At 57.5% G+C, this 17,198-nt stretch overlaps 1 protein-coding gene across 3 annotated transcripts in view; it reads left to right on the forward strand.

The window, feature by feature from the left end:
• The window catches only part of SOX13 (SRY-box 13), a 46,106-nt gene extending 30,873 nt beyond the window's left edge, over window positions 1-15,233 (forward strand). The window contains exons 2-14 of one of the 3 annotated variants that reach the window (XM_027564194.1): window positions 948-1,146; window positions 2,458-2,569; window positions 2,712-2,798; window positions 3,909-4,081; window positions 4,699-4,767; window positions 5,164-5,278; window positions 7,732-7,817; window positions 7,975-8,137; window positions 8,495-8,604; window positions 8,730-8,826; window positions 10,823-10,966; window positions 11,777-11,993; window positions 13,442-13,718. In XM_027564194.1, the coding sequence (XP_027419995.1) occupies window positions 949-1,146; window positions 2,458-2,569; window positions 2,712-2,798; window positions 3,909-4,081; window positions 4,699-4,767; window positions 5,164-5,278; window positions 7,732-7,817; window positions 7,975-8,137; window positions 8,495-8,604; window positions 8,730-8,826; window positions 10,823-10,966; window positions 11,777-11,993; window positions 13,442-13,718 (1,848 nt within the window). In that variant the 5' untranslated portion in view covers window position 948. Of the gene's footprint in view, window positions 1-947; window positions 1,147-2,427; window positions 2,570-2,711; window positions 2,799-3,908; window positions 4,082-4,698; window positions 4,768-5,163; window positions 5,279-7,731; window positions 7,818-7,974; window positions 8,138-8,494; window positions 8,605-8,729; window positions 8,827-10,822; window positions 10,967-11,776; window positions 11,994-13,441 lie in introns of all 3 variants that reach the window. The other 2 variants (XM_027564192.1, XM_027564193.1) reach the window with 2 other exon arrangements.
• Window positions 15,234-17,198: the final 1,965 nt, after the last annotated feature.

Here is a 17,198-nt window from a genome sequence, read left to right on the forward strand (position 1 = left end):
ACACGACTGAAGCGACTTAGCAGCAGCAGCAGCAGCAGCAGCAACCAGATACAAGAAAATATTTCTCGGAAAGCTACTCATCTCTTAGGTCACTTCAACTCACCTCACTTTTGGTAAATAGATAGATGGATTCAAGGAATAGTTGCAAATAGTTCACTTTTATCTTGCCTCTTCTATAAGGAAAACAAAGAACAAGTGTATAGGGTAGTCAATACTTGGTTTCACTTTAGGGGAGAAGGAGGGAGTGTGAAAATGAAAGTCGCTCAGTCGTGTCCGACTCTTTACAACTCCATGGACCTTAGCCCTCCAGGCTCCTCTGTCCATGGGATTCTCCAGGCAAGAATACTGGAGTGGGTTGCCATTCCCTTCTCCAGGGGAACTTCCCAACCCAGGGATTGAATCCATGTCTCCTGCATTGCAGATGGATTCTTTACTGTGTGAGCCACCAGGGAAGCCCCTGGTGAGTGGTGGAGAGGGAAACAATCTGGCCTCTTCATAAAGAGTAACTGCTACTCAATCCCAGTTATTGCCCCAGGCTAAATTCAAGAGAGTCCAAGCCCAGATTTTTATGTGCTATCTCTTGATTTTTAAATTTTGATAATTACAAATACGTACTTAAACATACACAGACACATACTGTATATATGATCTTGGTTTTACTGGGCTTGGAAACAGCCAGTTAAGTTTCTAGCCTTCTTGGTGGAACCCATCAGCCCGCTAGTCCCAACGCTGCAACAAGCAGGGTACAACAGAAGGCGGCCCAGTCTCCTCTAGGCCTTTCTATTAAAAGAAAAAGGCAGGGCTGGGGGCAGACCAGAATCTTTTCCAGTCACAGTGAGTTCCAAGTGGAGCTGGTCTTTTGTATGAGTGTACCTGTTTGGGGCTGGAGCAGCAGTCACTGCCTGGGGGCTCAGGTCCTCGTCCCGACTCTGCCCCTCCTCCCTCAGGATGTCTATGAGGAGCCCCGGCTCTGCCCAGCTGGTCCTGGATGAAGTGGGCACCATGGTGAACTGTACTGTCAAGGCAGAGGGGAAGAAGGAGCCCTGTTACGAGGACCCCCAAGGCTCGGCGACTGCAGCTGAATCGCAGCCTGGAGACCCAGCCCGCACCCCCCAGAATGGTGCTGACCCGCAAGCTCCAACCCAGGTGCCCAACACTCTCTTGGGTCCCCTAGGTCAGGGTCCCCAGCCTGCCTCTGTGGCTCCTATGTGTGTGCCCATCCCCCTGGTGGATGGGCCAGGCATCACCAGGGGCTCCTGGGTCAGAGTCCCCAGCCTGCCTCTGTGGCTCCTGTGCGTGTGCCCATCCCCCCGGCGGATGGGCCAGGCACCACCAGCCTAGCAAGGGGCAGGCAGACGGGTGGGTGGGTGGGTCAGGCTACCTGTCTGAGCAGGACATGGACTCACATCTGTCTTCACTCACCTGATACTAACTGCTCGCCTCTGTGTGACTGGTTCTTACCCTTGAGGACTAGTTGAGAAGTAAGATACACGCATTTACAGTCTGGCTTAAAGCTAATCTACTAGCTTTGTCTAGTAGTAGACATCTACTACTTTCAAATCTACTGCTGATTCGAGAAAATCAGTCTTATTACCCAAACCAGAGTTTAAATCACTATTAAAGACAATATGATTCCTCATCCTTAAAATGAAGGAGCTGAACTATATGAGTGGTGATGATTCTTTCAGCTCTTAACAATTCCATGATTCCATTTAAGAGATGTAAAAGGAAATATGTAATCAGAGGCAAATGAGAAAATAAATAAATTTAAATTTAAAAAAAAAAAAAAAAGGCAAATGAGTGAAAATGAGGAGAGTTTTAGGGCTCTGAGGAGGGATCCAGCCAGGAGGAGTAGGCGAAAGGGGGCTGGAAGTAGGGGTAGTGAATCAAGGAGGACTTCCTGGAGGAATAAGACTTTAAGCTGAGCCTTAAAGAATGGAGAAGACTCAGATGAGAAGAGGAGAAAGTGGGCAATGTCTGAAAGAGAATGGGAGTGGGGACCCTCAAAGTAACCAGCCAGGCTGGAGTGTAGTGCATGCAAGGGAGGAATAATTAATAGCTGACTTTTGGCCTTTGCCTCTGCAATGGCAAACCTCATTCACATTCCTTAACTCCTTTGATCCCAGCTACAATCCTATGTCAAAAGGAGGTATAAGTATTTCCATTTTCAGAAGAGGGAGGTCAGGTTCATAGAAGTTCAGGAACTCATATGGGATTAAGCACATTGTGAGTCAGTGAGCCCAGATCTCTTGTCTTAAAACCTTTTGTTCTTTTCACGAAATCGATTAAGCCGAGTCAGAGCAAAGGTCGGGAGGTGGGGAGAGAGGGCCCTACTGAAGGCTGGGAGCTGGGTAGATTCTGGGGTTCCCCAGGGCATACATCCCTGGAGTGCTCAGCGCCACCCCCCTCCTGTCCCTCTTGTCTTAGGGTGACAGGGACATTCAGTGTGTCTCGCAGGACAGCAGCTCCCTGGAGAACAGTGAGTCCCCAGAACCCAGGAGACCAGGAGGTTCCGAGGCTGCTTCTGGAAGCCAGGAGAAGCTGGACTTCAACAGAAACTTAAAAGAAGGTGAGACGTCTGCCCAAGTTAGAGATGGGGGCCTGGTGGGGCGGTCTTAGGATGGTGCTTCTCAGCCTTCTGCCCAAGTTAGAGATGGGGCCTGGTGGGGCGGTCTTAGGACGGTGCTTCTCAGCCTTCTGGTGTTTTCCAGTTGTGCCGGCCATCGAGAAGTTGCTGTCCAGTGGCTGGAAGGAGAAGTTCCTGGGAAGGAGCTCTGTGGAAACCAAAGATGTCAAAGGTGAAGGCCCATGTGGGTGGGCAAGGGGGAGACATCTGAACCCCCTTCCCTTCTCTAGGCCTGCAGGGCAATTTCTGGGGTTCTTGACTCCCTCACACATGACCTGTGCCCCTCTGGCTGCTGCCTGGCCCTAGGGGTCAGCACCATTCTCCACCCAAGCGCTGGACCTATTTCCGTGCAGCAGAGGCCTGGTGGGAATCAAGTCCCCTGGGACCCTTGTGACCTGGGGCATGTCATTGCCACTTCCCATATCTCACTATGAAATGGAATGTTCCCTCTCACTGCTGGAAATTAATTCTAGGTCATCAGGACCTCACTCAGTACAATAAAGTGTGTTTGCTTAGGTTCACTCCCAGTGTGGTGGTTTAATTTTCCGAGAGGAAACTTTAAAATAATGCAGATCCCCAGATTCGAGACTCACAAAGGATAGGGACCTAGGCATCTGTATATTTCAAAGGTTCCCTGAGTAATTCTGATGCAAATGGTCTGTATCCTGGCACTTAGGAGTAACTGCTGTATCTGATATGAGCCGCACTGGAGACAAGTTAGACATCGCTAGCTGAGGGCCGTGTACCAGATCCACGACTGAGCTTTACATTCAGTTCCCATTACCCTCACAGCAGCCCTGTGAGGTGACAATCACGGTGCTTATTTATAGATTCAAAAAACCATAAAATGCAAAGAAGTTGGTCGCTTGCCCAACAGCTCCTGGGGGGGAATGGGTTAATAGCGGAATTTGAACCCAGATCTCTCTTACTCCAAAGCCTACCCGTGTCCCTCTGGACTCTCCTGCAGGACAGTTATCTACCTGGCCCTATGGCGCTGGGTTCTTGAGGACACCCCAGGGGTGCGCCAGGCCTGAGACGTCCCACCATCAGCATTTCCAGGGCCTGGAAGAGCAGCTGATGGTGGGGAACTTCCAGAGCGACCAGTGGTCAGCTGACTAGATGAGGAGCCTGCTCCAGGGCAAGGATCATGTTCCAGTCTTCTCTGTGGTCCAGTCCCTGGCACGGCCTTGGGGGATAGCAATTGCTCAGTGTCCTACAGATGAACTGGTGGACAGATGAACAGACAAAAATTATCAACAATGGCTCTTTCCCTGTGGAGCAGGGACCAAGGAGAGCCTGGCGGAGAAGGAGCTGCAGCTTCTGGTCATGATCCACCAGCTGTCCGCCCTGCGGGACCAGCTCCTGACAGCGCACTCAGAGCAGAAGAACATGGCCGCGATGCTCCTGGAGAAGCAGCAGCAGCAGATGGAGCTGGCCCGGCAGCAGCAGGAGCAGGTGGGCCCTGCTCCCCGGGGCGGGCACCCTCAGAGCATAGCAGGGAGCATGGTGGGCCCTGCTCCCTGGGGTGGGCACCCTCAGGGCACAGCGGGGAGCGTGGGGCGGGCACCCTCAGAGCACAGTAGGGAGCATGGTGGGCCCTGCTCCCCAGGGCGGGCACCTTCAGGGCACAGCGGAGAGCATGGGGGACCCTGCTTCCCAGGGCAGGCACCTTCAGGACACAGCAGGGAGCGTGGGGCAGGCCTGGCTGGTGCAGGCTGAGGCTGCGGGCGGGTGGGGAGGGGGCCACAGGAAGGGGCTGGGATTCCCGCCTCTGGGGTTCATCAGTCCTTGCAAGAGGACCAGGGTGGAGGTTGCTGGGGGAGCTCTGAGCGAAAGCAACCAGCTGCTTCCTGCCCACCCTCCCTGTCTGGTCTCTAAGGGCGAGCTCTGCAAAGGGAGAGTAAATCCTGAGGGCTGGCCGGCTGGCTTCTTATCCTGTCCAGCTATCCTGCCTGTCTGTCCATTGGTGTGGAAGGCAGGCTGTGTATGGATGGGGCTGCAAAGGCTTATGGGAAATGGGATCCTGGAGCCTAATGTCCACACTCCCATTGCCTCCTCTTTCCTTCTGCTAGATCGCTAAGCAGCAGCAACAGCTGATTCAGCAGCAGCACAAAATCAACCTCCTTCAGCAGCAGATCCAGGTAAAGGGGGGAGGGCTGGGCTCTGGGAGGGCTGGAGGCTGAGGGGCTGACACCAGTGTGCACAGGTTTTGTGAACAGGGAAAGACAGTGGCTGTGGATTGAGCAGAACCACTGAAGCATGACCCTAAGCACGGGGGCTCATGTTTGCTCTAGCCCCTTCCCTTGTTTTTTGTCCCCCGTTTCAAGGGCAGGGCCCAGAATATCTTCCTCCCAGCGGGGATCTGAGGGAGCAGACAGGGGCCCACAGAGTGGATGTGGGGTCAGATGGATCCTTTTGAAAACTGCCCTCAGCCCATGTCTCTCTTCCCCTGGTCCACCCTCTGTTTCCAGGCCTGACCACACCTGGGTAACTGGTTGGGACCCCCAGGGACTTACCCAGTGTTTCTTTGCCCTCAGCAGGTCAACATGCCTTACGTCATGATTCCAGCCTTCCCCCCAAGCCACCAACCTCTGCCCGTTACCCCCGACTCCCAGCTGGCTCTGCCTATTCAGCCCATCCCCTGCAAGCCAGGTGAGTGCGGGCGGGGAGGGCCGGCCTGAGGTCAGGGAAGGAGCCCAGGGATCGCAGTCGTCCATCGGTTTGCAGTGTCACTTCTGGGTCTAAGTTTGGGATCTGTCTAGTCGAAAAATAATCCCTTCTTTCTGAATTTCACTGGGAGAATGAAAAGAAATAGCACATAACCATGAAGTGCTTTCCAGACTAAGGATGTTGCCAATCTAGGTCTAGTCTCGCAGTTCTGGGACACTTCCTGTACCAGAATATTAATACTTGAACGTTAACTCACTTATACATCTCCCGAATTCACACTCCTGCTTTGCTCTGCCCCGTCACGGGACTTGGTGACCGCAGAATAGAGCACCAACCATGCGTCCGGTGCTGACGAGTTGCTGGGCAGCCATGAGGTGATAAAATGTGGACTCTGAGCTCAAGGAATTTATGGTCCCAGGAGGGAGACAGCAGAGTACCTGGGAGGGCTTCTTGCGGTGCTCACTTGGGTCCTGGGGGCGCAGACTTATGAGCATGAAGCTGGGAACGGAGGGTGGAGGGCCAGGGCCTGGATCCTGGGGCCGGAAGCCCAGTGGGGTGTCGGAGTGAGACGGCAGCAAGTGGGACACGCCTGGGGAGGGCAGCAGGGCTGAGCACAGACTCTGGAATTTATCTGTAGGATGTGGGATGCGCCTGGACGTTTCAGTAGAGGCTGCATTGTCACTGGCTGTGGGTGGTGGGGAACAGGGTGGGTACCAGGTGGAGTTGAGACCAGGTCAGGGGCTGTTGGGGGGATTCTTGAGATGGGGGTGACAGCCCGAATGAAGGCAGCGTGGGATGGAGGCGGTGAGGGAAATGTGAGCACGGAGTCCTTATGAGCGGCCCTGGGGGCAGGCGGAGGTGCTGCCCGTCACTGGTCCAGGAGGGGGAGCAGGTTTTAAGTCAGCTCCCTTTGGGTGATGTTCCCGTTCCGCCTGAGAGACGGCAGAGGAAATCCAGTGTGGGTCCAGCACCAAGACCTTTGGGCTGCAGGCACAATTCCTGGGTCAGCCCCCCGATTCAGGGTGGAGGCAGGGAAAACATAAAGGCCTGGAAAGTCAGGCCCTGCTTTGAGGGCAGCTTTCTGGGGTGAAGGCATGGGAACTGGGGGTGGAGCGGGGTGAAGGGGACGGCGGGTTGCACAAAACCACAGCACCTCCAGGTGTTCACGGGCTGAGCTGCAGGGCTGGGGAGGGCAGAGCCTGTGCCGGGATGGGACCACAGCCTCGTGGAAAAGGGAGACAGGAAATACATTTTGGGAGACCTGCACTGGCCAGGCTACCACCTGCTTCATCTGCTCCCAGATCCTAGTGGGCAGGGAGCCCTGTGGCCACCAGCTGCGCTGCCAGCTTGCGAGCGTTAGTTCTACGGCCCGTAGAACAGGGTCCAAATTCCCAGGCTCAGCCTTCACAGGCCACGAGCCCCGCTGATCCACGCATGCCACCCTCACTTGCCACCTTCTGCTTTGGCACCCGCCCGCCTCCACTGCACCTGCCCACCCACTGACACCTCCCCTCCCCCTGGGAGGCCTGCTCCGGTCTCCCCAGCTGAACAGAGTTGTCTGGCACGCCACGCACACAGCCCGTATCACCACCGATCATGTCGGCAGAGGCTTATCTCCATGGCTCATCTCTCCATCTCGACTGTCACGTCAGTGAGGCTGGGCCTCCTTGAGGGAGAATGAGCCCAGCTAGGCAGAAGAGAGCTAGTGCCTGTAGAGGGGTAAGACCTGGGTTCAGATCTCAGTGCTCCACTCATTAGCTGTATGAGCACCTGTGTCATTTTTCCTGGTCTCAGTTTCTTTATCTGTAAAATGGGATGATGTAAACTGAGTACCTATTAATTTGCCACACACTAGGGATTCTCTTGCTAATGCACATAAGACAGACTACAAACCAGGTAGCTGCTTTTGTAGCCTGCACGTGCATGCACGTGTGCTAAGTCACTTCAGTCATGTCCAGCTCTTGCGACCCTATAGACCGTAGCCCACCAGGTTCCTCTCTCCATGGAATTCCAGGCAAGAACACTGGAGTGGGTTGCTATGCCCTCCTCCAGGGGATCTTCCCAATCCAGAGATCAAACCTGCGTCTCTTAAGTCTCCTGCACTGGCAGGCAGGCTCTTTACCACTAGCACCACCTGGGAAAGCCCCCCAGCCTGTAGTAGGTACAAAATCCGTAGACGGAGTAGAGCTCATCTTGCTGTTGGGTGGGAACTCCATAGTCAGTGAGTTGGGAAGGGCAGGAACAGGGTGAAGAAACGGGGTTGGGGGTGGGCACAGGAGGCCTCGGCAGCACTCTGGGGCTGGGAGGCAGTGGTTGGAAGCAAGCTGGGCCTTCTCCGAGCCTCCGCCCGCTTTGAGCTGCTGGGACCTCGTCAAGCAGGGTGTCTGCTGTTCTGTGCTCACACAGGACTTTTCTCCTTGCCGCCTTTTCCATAGTGGAGTATCCGCTGCAGCTACTGCACAGCCCCCCCGCCCCAGTGGTGAAGAGGCCTGGGGCCTTGCCAGCCCACCACCCCCTGCAGGTACCGCCCCCCACCGGCCCGGCTCCCTCGGGGATGGGGGCTCCTTTGTGTTCCCCTACTTCTACCCTCGTTTCCCGCCTCCTTGTCTCCTCCGCTCCGCTCTGGCCCACGTGCCCCTGGCCCCTCTTGAGTTGCTGACCCTCGGCGCCTCCCTCAGGAACCCTCCCAACCGCTGAACCTCACGGCCAAGCCCAAGGCTTCGGAGCTGCCTAACTCCTCCAGCTCCCCCAACCTGAAGCTGAGCAACTGCGGACCGCGTCCCCCAAGCCACGGGGCCCCCACGCTGGACCTGCAGGCCAATCCCCCTAGCCTGCCTTTGGGTAAGCCCCCCACGCCTTTCAGTGCTAAGGGAGAGTGAAGAGGGTGGGATCTGAACAGGTCCGTGACAGTTTCTATGACCAGGGGTTAGACTCGCTCCTTTCAGCCCCCTTGAGTTTCAGCAGTCGGCGTCCCAGAGACCCTCCCTGCTCTCCCCCCCTGGATCTGACTGGGCAGCAACCCCACCATCAGGGATCTAGGCCTTTCTCCCGTCTGTCTGTGGGCACCAGGACTCCACGTCAATGGCGCCCTTGGGGGTGTGCAGGGCAGCAGAGGGGAGGACGGTGCATCACCCCAGGGGTCGTAAGACATGACCTCGCTCAGTCACCCCTCTGCTCCTCTCCCCGCCCTCTCCCCAGGCTTCCTCGGTGAAGGGGACGCTGTCACCAAAGCCATCCAGGATGCCCGACAGCTGCTGCACGGCCACAGCGGAGCCTTAGACACTTCCCCCAGTGCCCCCTTCCGTAAGGTAGGGCCCCCTCCCCTGCACCCGGGGAGCCAGGGGGACACAGAGGCCGAGGCTACTGAAGGGAAAGCAGGGCAGGGAGTGCGGTGTGCAGAGGGGGCTGATGTATGAGTTCCCTGTCTCCCCAGGACCTCATTAGCGTGGACACATCTCCAGCCAAGGAGCGGCTGGAGGACAGCTGTGTGCACCCACTGGAAGAAGCCATGCTGGGCTGTGACATGGACGGTGAGGATCTGTGGCCGTTCCTGCTCCCCACCAGGGCCAGGGCAGACCTGGGGTGTCTGTCTGCAACCCCTTCTCCCCTAGGCGGTCTGTGGAGTCCCCTTACGGGTCCCTCCCTTGTCTGTCTCTTGTCCCTAGGCCCCTGCCGGTCTTCCCTGGCTGCTGCAGGAGGCTTCAGTGACCCCTGGTGGTGACAGAAGGGAAGTCCTTCTGCCAGCCCTGGAGGACTCTCCTTACCCCACACTGGCTGCCCTGGGGGACTCTCCTTACCCCATGCTGGCTGCCCTGGGGGACTCTCCTTACCCACACTGGCTGCCCTGGAGGACACTCCTTACCCACACTAGCTGCCCTGGAGGACTCTCCTTACCCCACACTGGCTGCCCTGGAGGACACTCCTTACCCCACACTGTCTACCCTGGAGGACACTCCTTACCCCACGCTGGCTGCCCTAGGGGACTCTCCTTACCCCACACTGTCTGCCCTGGAGGACACTCCTTACCCCACGCTGTCTGCCCTGGGGGACTCTCCTTACCCCATGCTGGCTACCCTGGGGGACTCTCCTTACCCCACACTAACTGCCCTGGAGGACACTCCTTACCCCACTCTGGCTGCCCTGGAGGACTCTCCTTACCCCACACTAACTGCCCTGGAGGACACTCCTTACCCCACTCTGGCTACCCTGGGGGACTCTCCTTACCCCACACTAACTGCCCTGGAGGACACTCCTTACCCCACTCTGGCTGCCCTGGAGGACTCTCCTTACCCCACGCTGGCTGCCCTGGGGGACTCTCCTTACGCTACACTAACTGCCCTGGAGGACACTCCTTACCCCACTCTGGCTGCCCTGGAGGACTCTCCTTACCCCACACTGGCTGCCCTGGGGGACTCTCCTTACCCCACGCTGTCTGCCCTGGGGGGGCTCTCCTTACCTTACACTAACTGCCCTGGGGGACTCTCCTTACCCCACGCTGGCTGCCCTGGTGGACTCTCCTTACCCTACACTAACTGCCCTGGAGGACTCTCCTTACCCTACACTAACTGCCCTGGAGGACACTCCTTACCCCACACTAGCTGCCCTGGAGGACTCTCCTTACCCCACACTAACTGCCCTGGAGGACTCTCCTTACCCCACGCTGTCTGCCCTGGGGGGGCTCTCCTTACCTTACACTAACTGCCCTGGGGGACTCTCCTTACCCCACACTAGCTGCCCTGGAGGACTCTCCTTACCCCACACTAGCTGCCCTGGAGGACTCTCCTTACCCTACACTAACTGCCCTGGAGGACTCTCCTTACCCCACACTAGCTGCCCTGGAGGACTCTCCTTACCCCACACTAGCTGCCCTGGGGGACTCTCCTTACCCCACACTAACTGCCCTGGAGGACTCTCCTTACCCTACGCTGGCTGCCCTGGGGGACTCTCTTTACCCTACATTGTCTGCCCTGGAGGACTCTCCTTACCCTACATTAACTGCCCTGGAGGATTCTCCTTACCCTACACTAACTGCCCTGGAGGACTCTCCTTACCCTACACTGGCTGCCCTGGAGGACTCTCCTTACTCCACGCTGTCTGCCCTGGAGGACTCTCCTTACCCCATACTGGCTGCCCTGGAAGACTCTCCTTACCCCACACTGGCTGCCCTGGGGGACTCTCCTTACGCTACACTAACTGCCCTGGAGGACACTCCTTACCCTACACTGGCTGCCCTGGAGGACTCTCCTTACCCCACGCTAACTGCCCTGGAGGACTCTCCTTACCCCACGCTGGCTGCCCTGGGGGACTCTCCTTACCCCACGCTGGCTGCCCTGGGGGACTCTCCTTACCCCACGCTGGCTGCCCTGGAGGACTCTCCTTACCCCACGCTGGCTGCCCTGGGGGACTCTCCTTACCCCACACTGGCTGCCCTGGGGGACTCTCCTTACCCCACGCTGGCTGCCCTGGGGGACTCTCCTTGCCACAGGCGGGCTCCCCATCCAGGCTGATTCCTCCCCTGCTCCCCAGGCTCCCGCCACTTCCCTGAGTCCCGGAACAGCAGTCACATCAAGCGGCCCATGAACGCCTTCATGGTGTGGGCCAAGGACGAGAGAAGGAAGATCCTCCAAGCCTTCCCAGACATGCACAACTCCAGCATCAGCAAGATTCTCGGTGAGGGCCAGTGGGGTCTCAGGCTGGGGGTTGGGGGCCAGGGTATGGGCCCTCGGAGCCATAGTCCAGGAGGATGGCTGCAGGAGTCAGCTGGGTCTAACTGGGCCTCACTGGGTGAGGGCCCAAGCCATGGTGAACTCCACCAGAGTCTGCCGCTGTTTGGGAACCAGACAGGAAGCAGGGCCGGGGGGTCCTGGAGTCTTGTACCACGGTGGGGCTCTTCTGCACCCGTGAACTTGGGGGAGAGAGTGTACGTGTGCACATTCTCTAGCTCCCCCTCTCCTATCTCTCCCTAACATTGTCCTCCTCTTTGCCCAGACCCTTGGAGCTGGCTCTGGCAGGAAGCAAGAGAGACGTATTCTTGGGTTGTCAGTAGAAAGGGTTTTGAAAGTATACATCCTCTTTGGGGGCCAAGGAGAAATGGAGGGCAGGGCAGGTGGGGTTCAAAAAAGCAGCTGTTTTCAAGCCTCAGCTCCTCCAGTTTAGGCCTCTGGTTATTGTTGAGGGCCTGGGGGGCTACTCTTTTACTTATGCAAATCATGCAGACCAGAGGCTTCCCAGAGTGCCAGGTAGTTTGATATGTGGGTGGGGGCTGTGTCTTAAGCTAGCAATTGGGTATCCTTCCACCTGCCAACCTCATTCATTTGCTCAGTATCCGTGGAGCTCCCACACTGGGCCAGGCCTTTGCTGTGTATATATGATTGCACATGTATCTGGGACCCAAAACCTTCGTGGGGCTTCTAGTGCCCGCAGGGGGCGGGCCGTGTCAGCAGAGCCCAGCGCTGACCGCCTGCCCTGGGTCTGGGCCAGGCTCCCGCTGGAAGTCCATGAGCAACCAGGAGAAACAGCCTTACTACGAGGAGCAGGCCAGACTGAGCAGGCAGCACCTGGAGAAGTACCCAGACTACAAGTACAAGCCGCGGCCCAAGCGCACCTGCATCGTGGAGGGCAAGCGGCTGCGGGTGGGCGAGTACAAGGCTCTGATGAGGACGCGGCGCCAGGATGCCCGCCAGAGCTACGCGACCCCGTGAGCGGCCTGTCCGCGGCTGCGCGCGCGTGCGCATGCGTGCGTGTGTGTGTGAGAGAGAGTGTGACGGGTTAGTGTGGGCTTCCAGGGGAGCTGTGCGTGTGTGTGTGTTTGTGTGTGAGAGTGAGCGACTGGGGTTAGTGTGGGCTTCCAGGGGATCTGTGTGCATTTGTGTGTGTGTGTGTGTGTGTGTGTGTGTGTGTGTGTGTGTGTGTGTGTGTGTGTGTGTATGTGAGCGACAGGGGTTAGTGTGGGCTTCCAGGGGATCTGTGTGCATTTGTGTGTGTGTGTGTGTGTGTGTGTGTGTGTGTGTGTGTGTGTGTGTGTATGTGAGCGACAGGGGTTAGTGTGGGCTTCCAGGGGAGCTGTGCGTGTGTGTATGTGTGTGAGAGTGAGCGACAGGGATTAGTGTGGGCTTCCAGGGGAGCTGTGCGTGTGTGTGTGTGTGAGAGTGAGCGATGGGTTAGTGTGGGTTTCCAGGGGATCTGTGTGCATTTGTGTGTGTGTGTGTGAGAGTGAGCGACAGGGGTTAGTGTGGGTTTCCAGGGGAGCTGTGCGTGTGTGTGTGTGTGAGTGAGCGACGGGTTAGTGTGAGCTTCCAGGGGATCTGTGTGCATTTGTGTGTGTGTGTGTGTGTGTGTGTGTGTGTATGTGAGCGACAGGGGTTAGTGTGGGCTTCTAGGGGATCTTTGTGCATTTGTGTGTGTGTGTGTGTGTGTGTGTGTGTGAGCGACGGGTTAGTGTGGGCTTCCAGGGGATCTGTGTGCATTTGTATGTGTGTGTGTGTGTGAGCAAGCGACAGGGGTTAGTGTGGGCTTCCAGGGGAGCTGTGTGTGTGTACATGTGTGTGTGTGTGAGCGAGCGACAGGGGTTAGTGTGGGCTTCCAGGAGAGCTGTGTGTGTGTGTGTGTGTATGTGTGTGTGAGCGACGGGTTAGTGTGGGCTGTCTTTTGGCTGTGTGTGTGCGTGTGGCTGCAGGGATGACTGTGACTGGTGAGTCCCTGGTGGCTCAGGATATAGATTTGTGACTGGGGACTAGCAGGTGTCTAGAGAAATGTGCCTGTGGATCCCATTTTTGACAAACTCGAAAAATTCAGGGGTACTAAAGATCATACAGAGGATTCGTGACTTGACCAAAGCAGGCATCCCAGTGGATTCCTTTAAATAGGAAACTCACTGGGGCATACGAAATATACTGCTTTCCCAAACTGAATTCACACACAATCCTCTAGGAATATCTGAACGTGTGGCCCTGGGGCTGCATGGGCTGGGGGTGGGCGGGGGCAGGTCTGTAAATTTGCCATCAGAAAAGCGCCAGGGAGCAGGTGTGTGTGTCTTGGAGCCAGAAGGGTGGGAGTAGGAGGACGTGCCCTGAGGAGGCCCAGAGGAGAGTGGGCCTGGGGTCGAAGTCAGGAACACCTGTAACCGCGCCTGTCCTCCGCCCGCAGCCAGCAGACCAGCCAGGTGCAGATGAGCCCCTCAGAAGTCCTGTACCCGCGGGTGGCAGGTGTGCCCCTGGCACAGCCCCTGGTGGAGCACTGTGTGCCCCGCGGCCTGGACCCGAACATGCCGGTCATCGTCAACACCTGCAGCCTCAGGGAGGAGGGCGAGGGCGCAGAGGACAGGCACTCAGCGGCTGACGGTGAGGTGTACCGGTACAGCGAGGACGAGGACTCGGAGGGCGAGGAGAAGAGCGACGGGGAGCTGGTGGTGCTCACGGACTGATCCCGGCGGCCCGGGCCTGGCCCTCCTCCCTGCGGAGACCTGGGCACAGCCACCCCACCCACTGGTACTTGGACTCGGGCCTGCCGGAAGATGGGCACAGCTGTGCGTGCGCAGATGCCTGCGCCATGGGAGATGACCCCTCCGCACACCCACTGTGGGCACACTGAGGTGCTGATGGCCTCGGTGGTGATGGGCTGGGCTCGCCGAGCTGCACTGGGGCGCTTGGGGCTCGTGGCCAGGGGGCACTGTGTGACCGCCCCTCCTGCAGGTCTGCCCATCCTGGGGGTATGGCAGCTACAGACCTGTTCCTCTAGGGCCGCAGTCTTTCACTTCCATTCTTGTTCTGGCTGGACCAGCAACCGTGGGACCAATCTGCACCCCAGCATCACCACCACAGTACCCCAGATGGCTCCTGGGACCACCAGGATCACTTTGTGCACAAAGGTCTGGCTGTCCTTGCCGTCTTTACCTTCTGCCAAGCCTTTCGTGTCTCTGGCTGCTGCGTGTGCACGTGTGTGTGCGCATGTGTGCGTGTGTGCGTGTGTTTTCGTCTGTTCTCGCATCGCATGAGGTATTTATTGAGTGCCGGGGCCGCCGCTGAGCTCCCGCGGGTGTCTCCTGGTGCCGCTCTTGCTTCTCTGGGGGGCTCTGTGCCTCTCTTTGTCCCCGAATTGCTACCTCTCCACGTCAGTCTAGGCGTCTCAGGCTCTGTGCGTCCTTACTGCGTTTCTGTCCTTGCCTCTTTGCAGGGCCTGTTTGGGTCTCTCCCTTCCCCAGTGCCCGCCCTTGCCCCTCTGGCACCCACTGGGTCTCTGCAGGCCCCAGTCTGCCCCGGGTCCCCGGGCACCCCCCTGCTCCTGCCCACTCCGTCACTGCCTCCCTGACCCCTGGAGCCACTTCCAGCTCCCGAGGCTGGGGACGTACTAGCCTCCAGAGGGCCCTGTCCTGCTGCCTCAGCCCCGTCCCAACCTGAGTGCCAGGAGCGGGGCAGAGCCCTGGCGGTGCCCCTTCTGTAAGCGGCAGGAAACTGGGAGGGCTCTTGAGGCCGCGGGGCTCCACGCCCCTCTGGAGCCGGAGGTGGGCGGGCTCCGTGTTCTGGGGGGCTTCGTCCTCTTCCCCTGCCCCCTGCCTGCCGCCCCCTCCCCTGCCCCACGCCACACCAAGAGCTTGCCCGGGTCCTGGTCCCTTTCACAGAGGCTTTCCCCAAGAAAATCAAATCCTGATGGCACCTGACTCCAAAGGTCCGGAAGAGCCCTGGGCAGGGTGGGGAGGGAACCCACACCCCACAGGGACAGATGTGGCGCTTCTGTCTGTTCCCCCGTCTTCCCCCTGCTCCTGCCCCACGCCCAGCTTTTCTCCAGCTGTTTCTTTTTTTTATGACTGTAAACATAGATAGTGCTTTATTTTGTTAATAATAAGATAATGATTAGTAACTTAACCAGCACATTTCTCCTGTTTACACTTGGGGGGATTTTTTGTGTTTTGTTGATATAATAAAGACAGACCGTCTCAGAATCTGGCCCTTGCCTGGATGGGTTAGGGTTAGGGTTAGCCCCAGCCCGGCACCACTGCCCCTGGTGGCAGCCCCGTGGAGCCGAGGAGGAGACATCCCAGGCCAAGGAAGCCAGGCTAGATGCCCCCCAGAGCCGACACGCGATGGCCACCTCTGCTTCAAGGAGGGGAGCCCAGCCTCAACACGGCGCCCCCTCACGTCCGAAGAAGAGAACGCAGTGTTAGGAGCACCGTGGTAAGAGGCAGGAACTCAGGAAGCTCTCCCCAGAACTGGCCGTGTGGTCCTGTGTGTGTGCTGGGAGGACGTCGTCTCCCCTGCATGCCTCATTACCCTCATCTGAGAAACAAGGATGCTGTGCCTTAGCCAGGGCTCTTTTCCTCTCGGAGAAGGAGCCCTTTGAAAACCTAATAAAAGTACGGACTCTCATTCCACAAAAGGGCTCACGTAGACACCATGAGCCCCCCAGGATACTGATTAACGAAGCAGGGTCTCTATTTATGTACTTCAGGGCTCTGTGACCTTACACTTTGAAATGAGGATTCCAAATATCTGTATCACAGTAAGGGAAGTAACAGTCCCTAAAAGAGCTAGATACTGAAACGCTCCAAGTGCAAGAAGAGCTGATGAAAAGACCAACTCCTGTAGCTGAAATATTAATCCCATTAATATGAAATTGGGGCAGCAAAGCAGAACAGTGCTGTGTCAGTTAGACTTGGGTTGGATTAACAGAAGTGTGTGCTGACCAGGGAGGTGAGGAGCCAGTGTGCACCACATTCCCCATCTCAGGTGCGTCGTGGCAGCCTGAGGCCCTTCAACAGAAAAGGCCATTCTCTCACTGGAGGGGCCCAGAGGCAGGCATCCTATTCAGAGGGTTGGAGGGAGCCTGGTGGATGGACGTGACTTTCAAGGAATGGTTGGGAGGGCCGGGGATGTTTGGTCCAGAAAAGAGGAGGTTAGGGTAGGGTGGAAAGAACAAGATTGCTCTCTTTAAGGCTGTCAGCTGGGCAACACAGGTATTTGACACAGCCCCCAAGGTAGCACTAGCCTGGCCTTTTGATGAAAGTCTCAAGGGCCTGCGTTTTTGGCTTAACATAAAAAACTTGTTGACAAAGATGGCCAAAAGTGGTAGTGAGCTTCCCCAAACAGGAGAGTTCTTGAATGCTGGAAAACGGATTTCTAAGTTAGAGATGGCTAGTGGTGAGAGAAGGTAGATATGGTGATTCCGGGGCCACAAAGCCAAGAATTAGGGCCCCGGTCTTTTGATCTAGGGAGCATCCTGGCTGCCAACCTTCGCTGGTTTTGCCCAGCCCAGACTCCCAGAGCTTGGAGCCTCCTCTCTCCTGCCCTCCCGCCCCAGGTCACCAGCAGGGCAGTGACAGGCAGACCTTGGGAAGGCTGACTGTGGCGCCCGCCCCCTAGTGGCCACACGGGAGAGTCGCTCATTTCCACCTCACTGTCCGTCCCCCACCAACTGCCCCTCACTGTTCCAACCCAAACTGGACAGTCGTCAGCACATGCCCAGCAAGGCTCACCCTTACCCGCAGCCAATCCTGAGCTCCCCTCACTTCCCTACTCCCAGGGCCCCCGTGGTCTCTGGAGCCTGAGGCCAATACTACCCAGCTCCCACTCCAGCAACCCTTGTCCTGTCCTGCTCCCGACTACGGACAGAGTCGCACGCCCACATCCTCTAAGGGCAGGAAAACCATGCCCGGGAACCTATGGTTGGGGCCCTGAAGCCCCGCCTGCTGGCCCCAGGAGAGGCAGCACAGGGTCAGATGGCTGGGAAGTGCCTGGACACTCTTAGGAAGCTGGGGCACACCTTGTTCTCTGCCCCCTGGGTGCCTCTCTGGAGGGTAAGGGGCAGAGCAGAGATGAACGTGTGCCCGGGAGTGCTTTGCCCGGAACACCTGCTCGGTGTCAGGAAGGGGCCTGAGGGAGCATCCCAGGCCACCCCAGAGTCTGGAAGG

This window comes from Bos indicus x Bos taurus, chromosome 16, assembly GCF_003369695.1.
Source record: "Bos indicus x Bos taurus breed Angus x Brahman F1 hybrid chromosome 16, Bos_hybrid_MaternalHap_v2.0, whole genome shotgun sequence".
In the NCBI taxonomy this organism is placed as follows: Eukaryota; Metazoa; Chordata; class Mammalia; order Artiodactyla; family Bovidae; genus Bos; species Bos indicus x Bos taurus.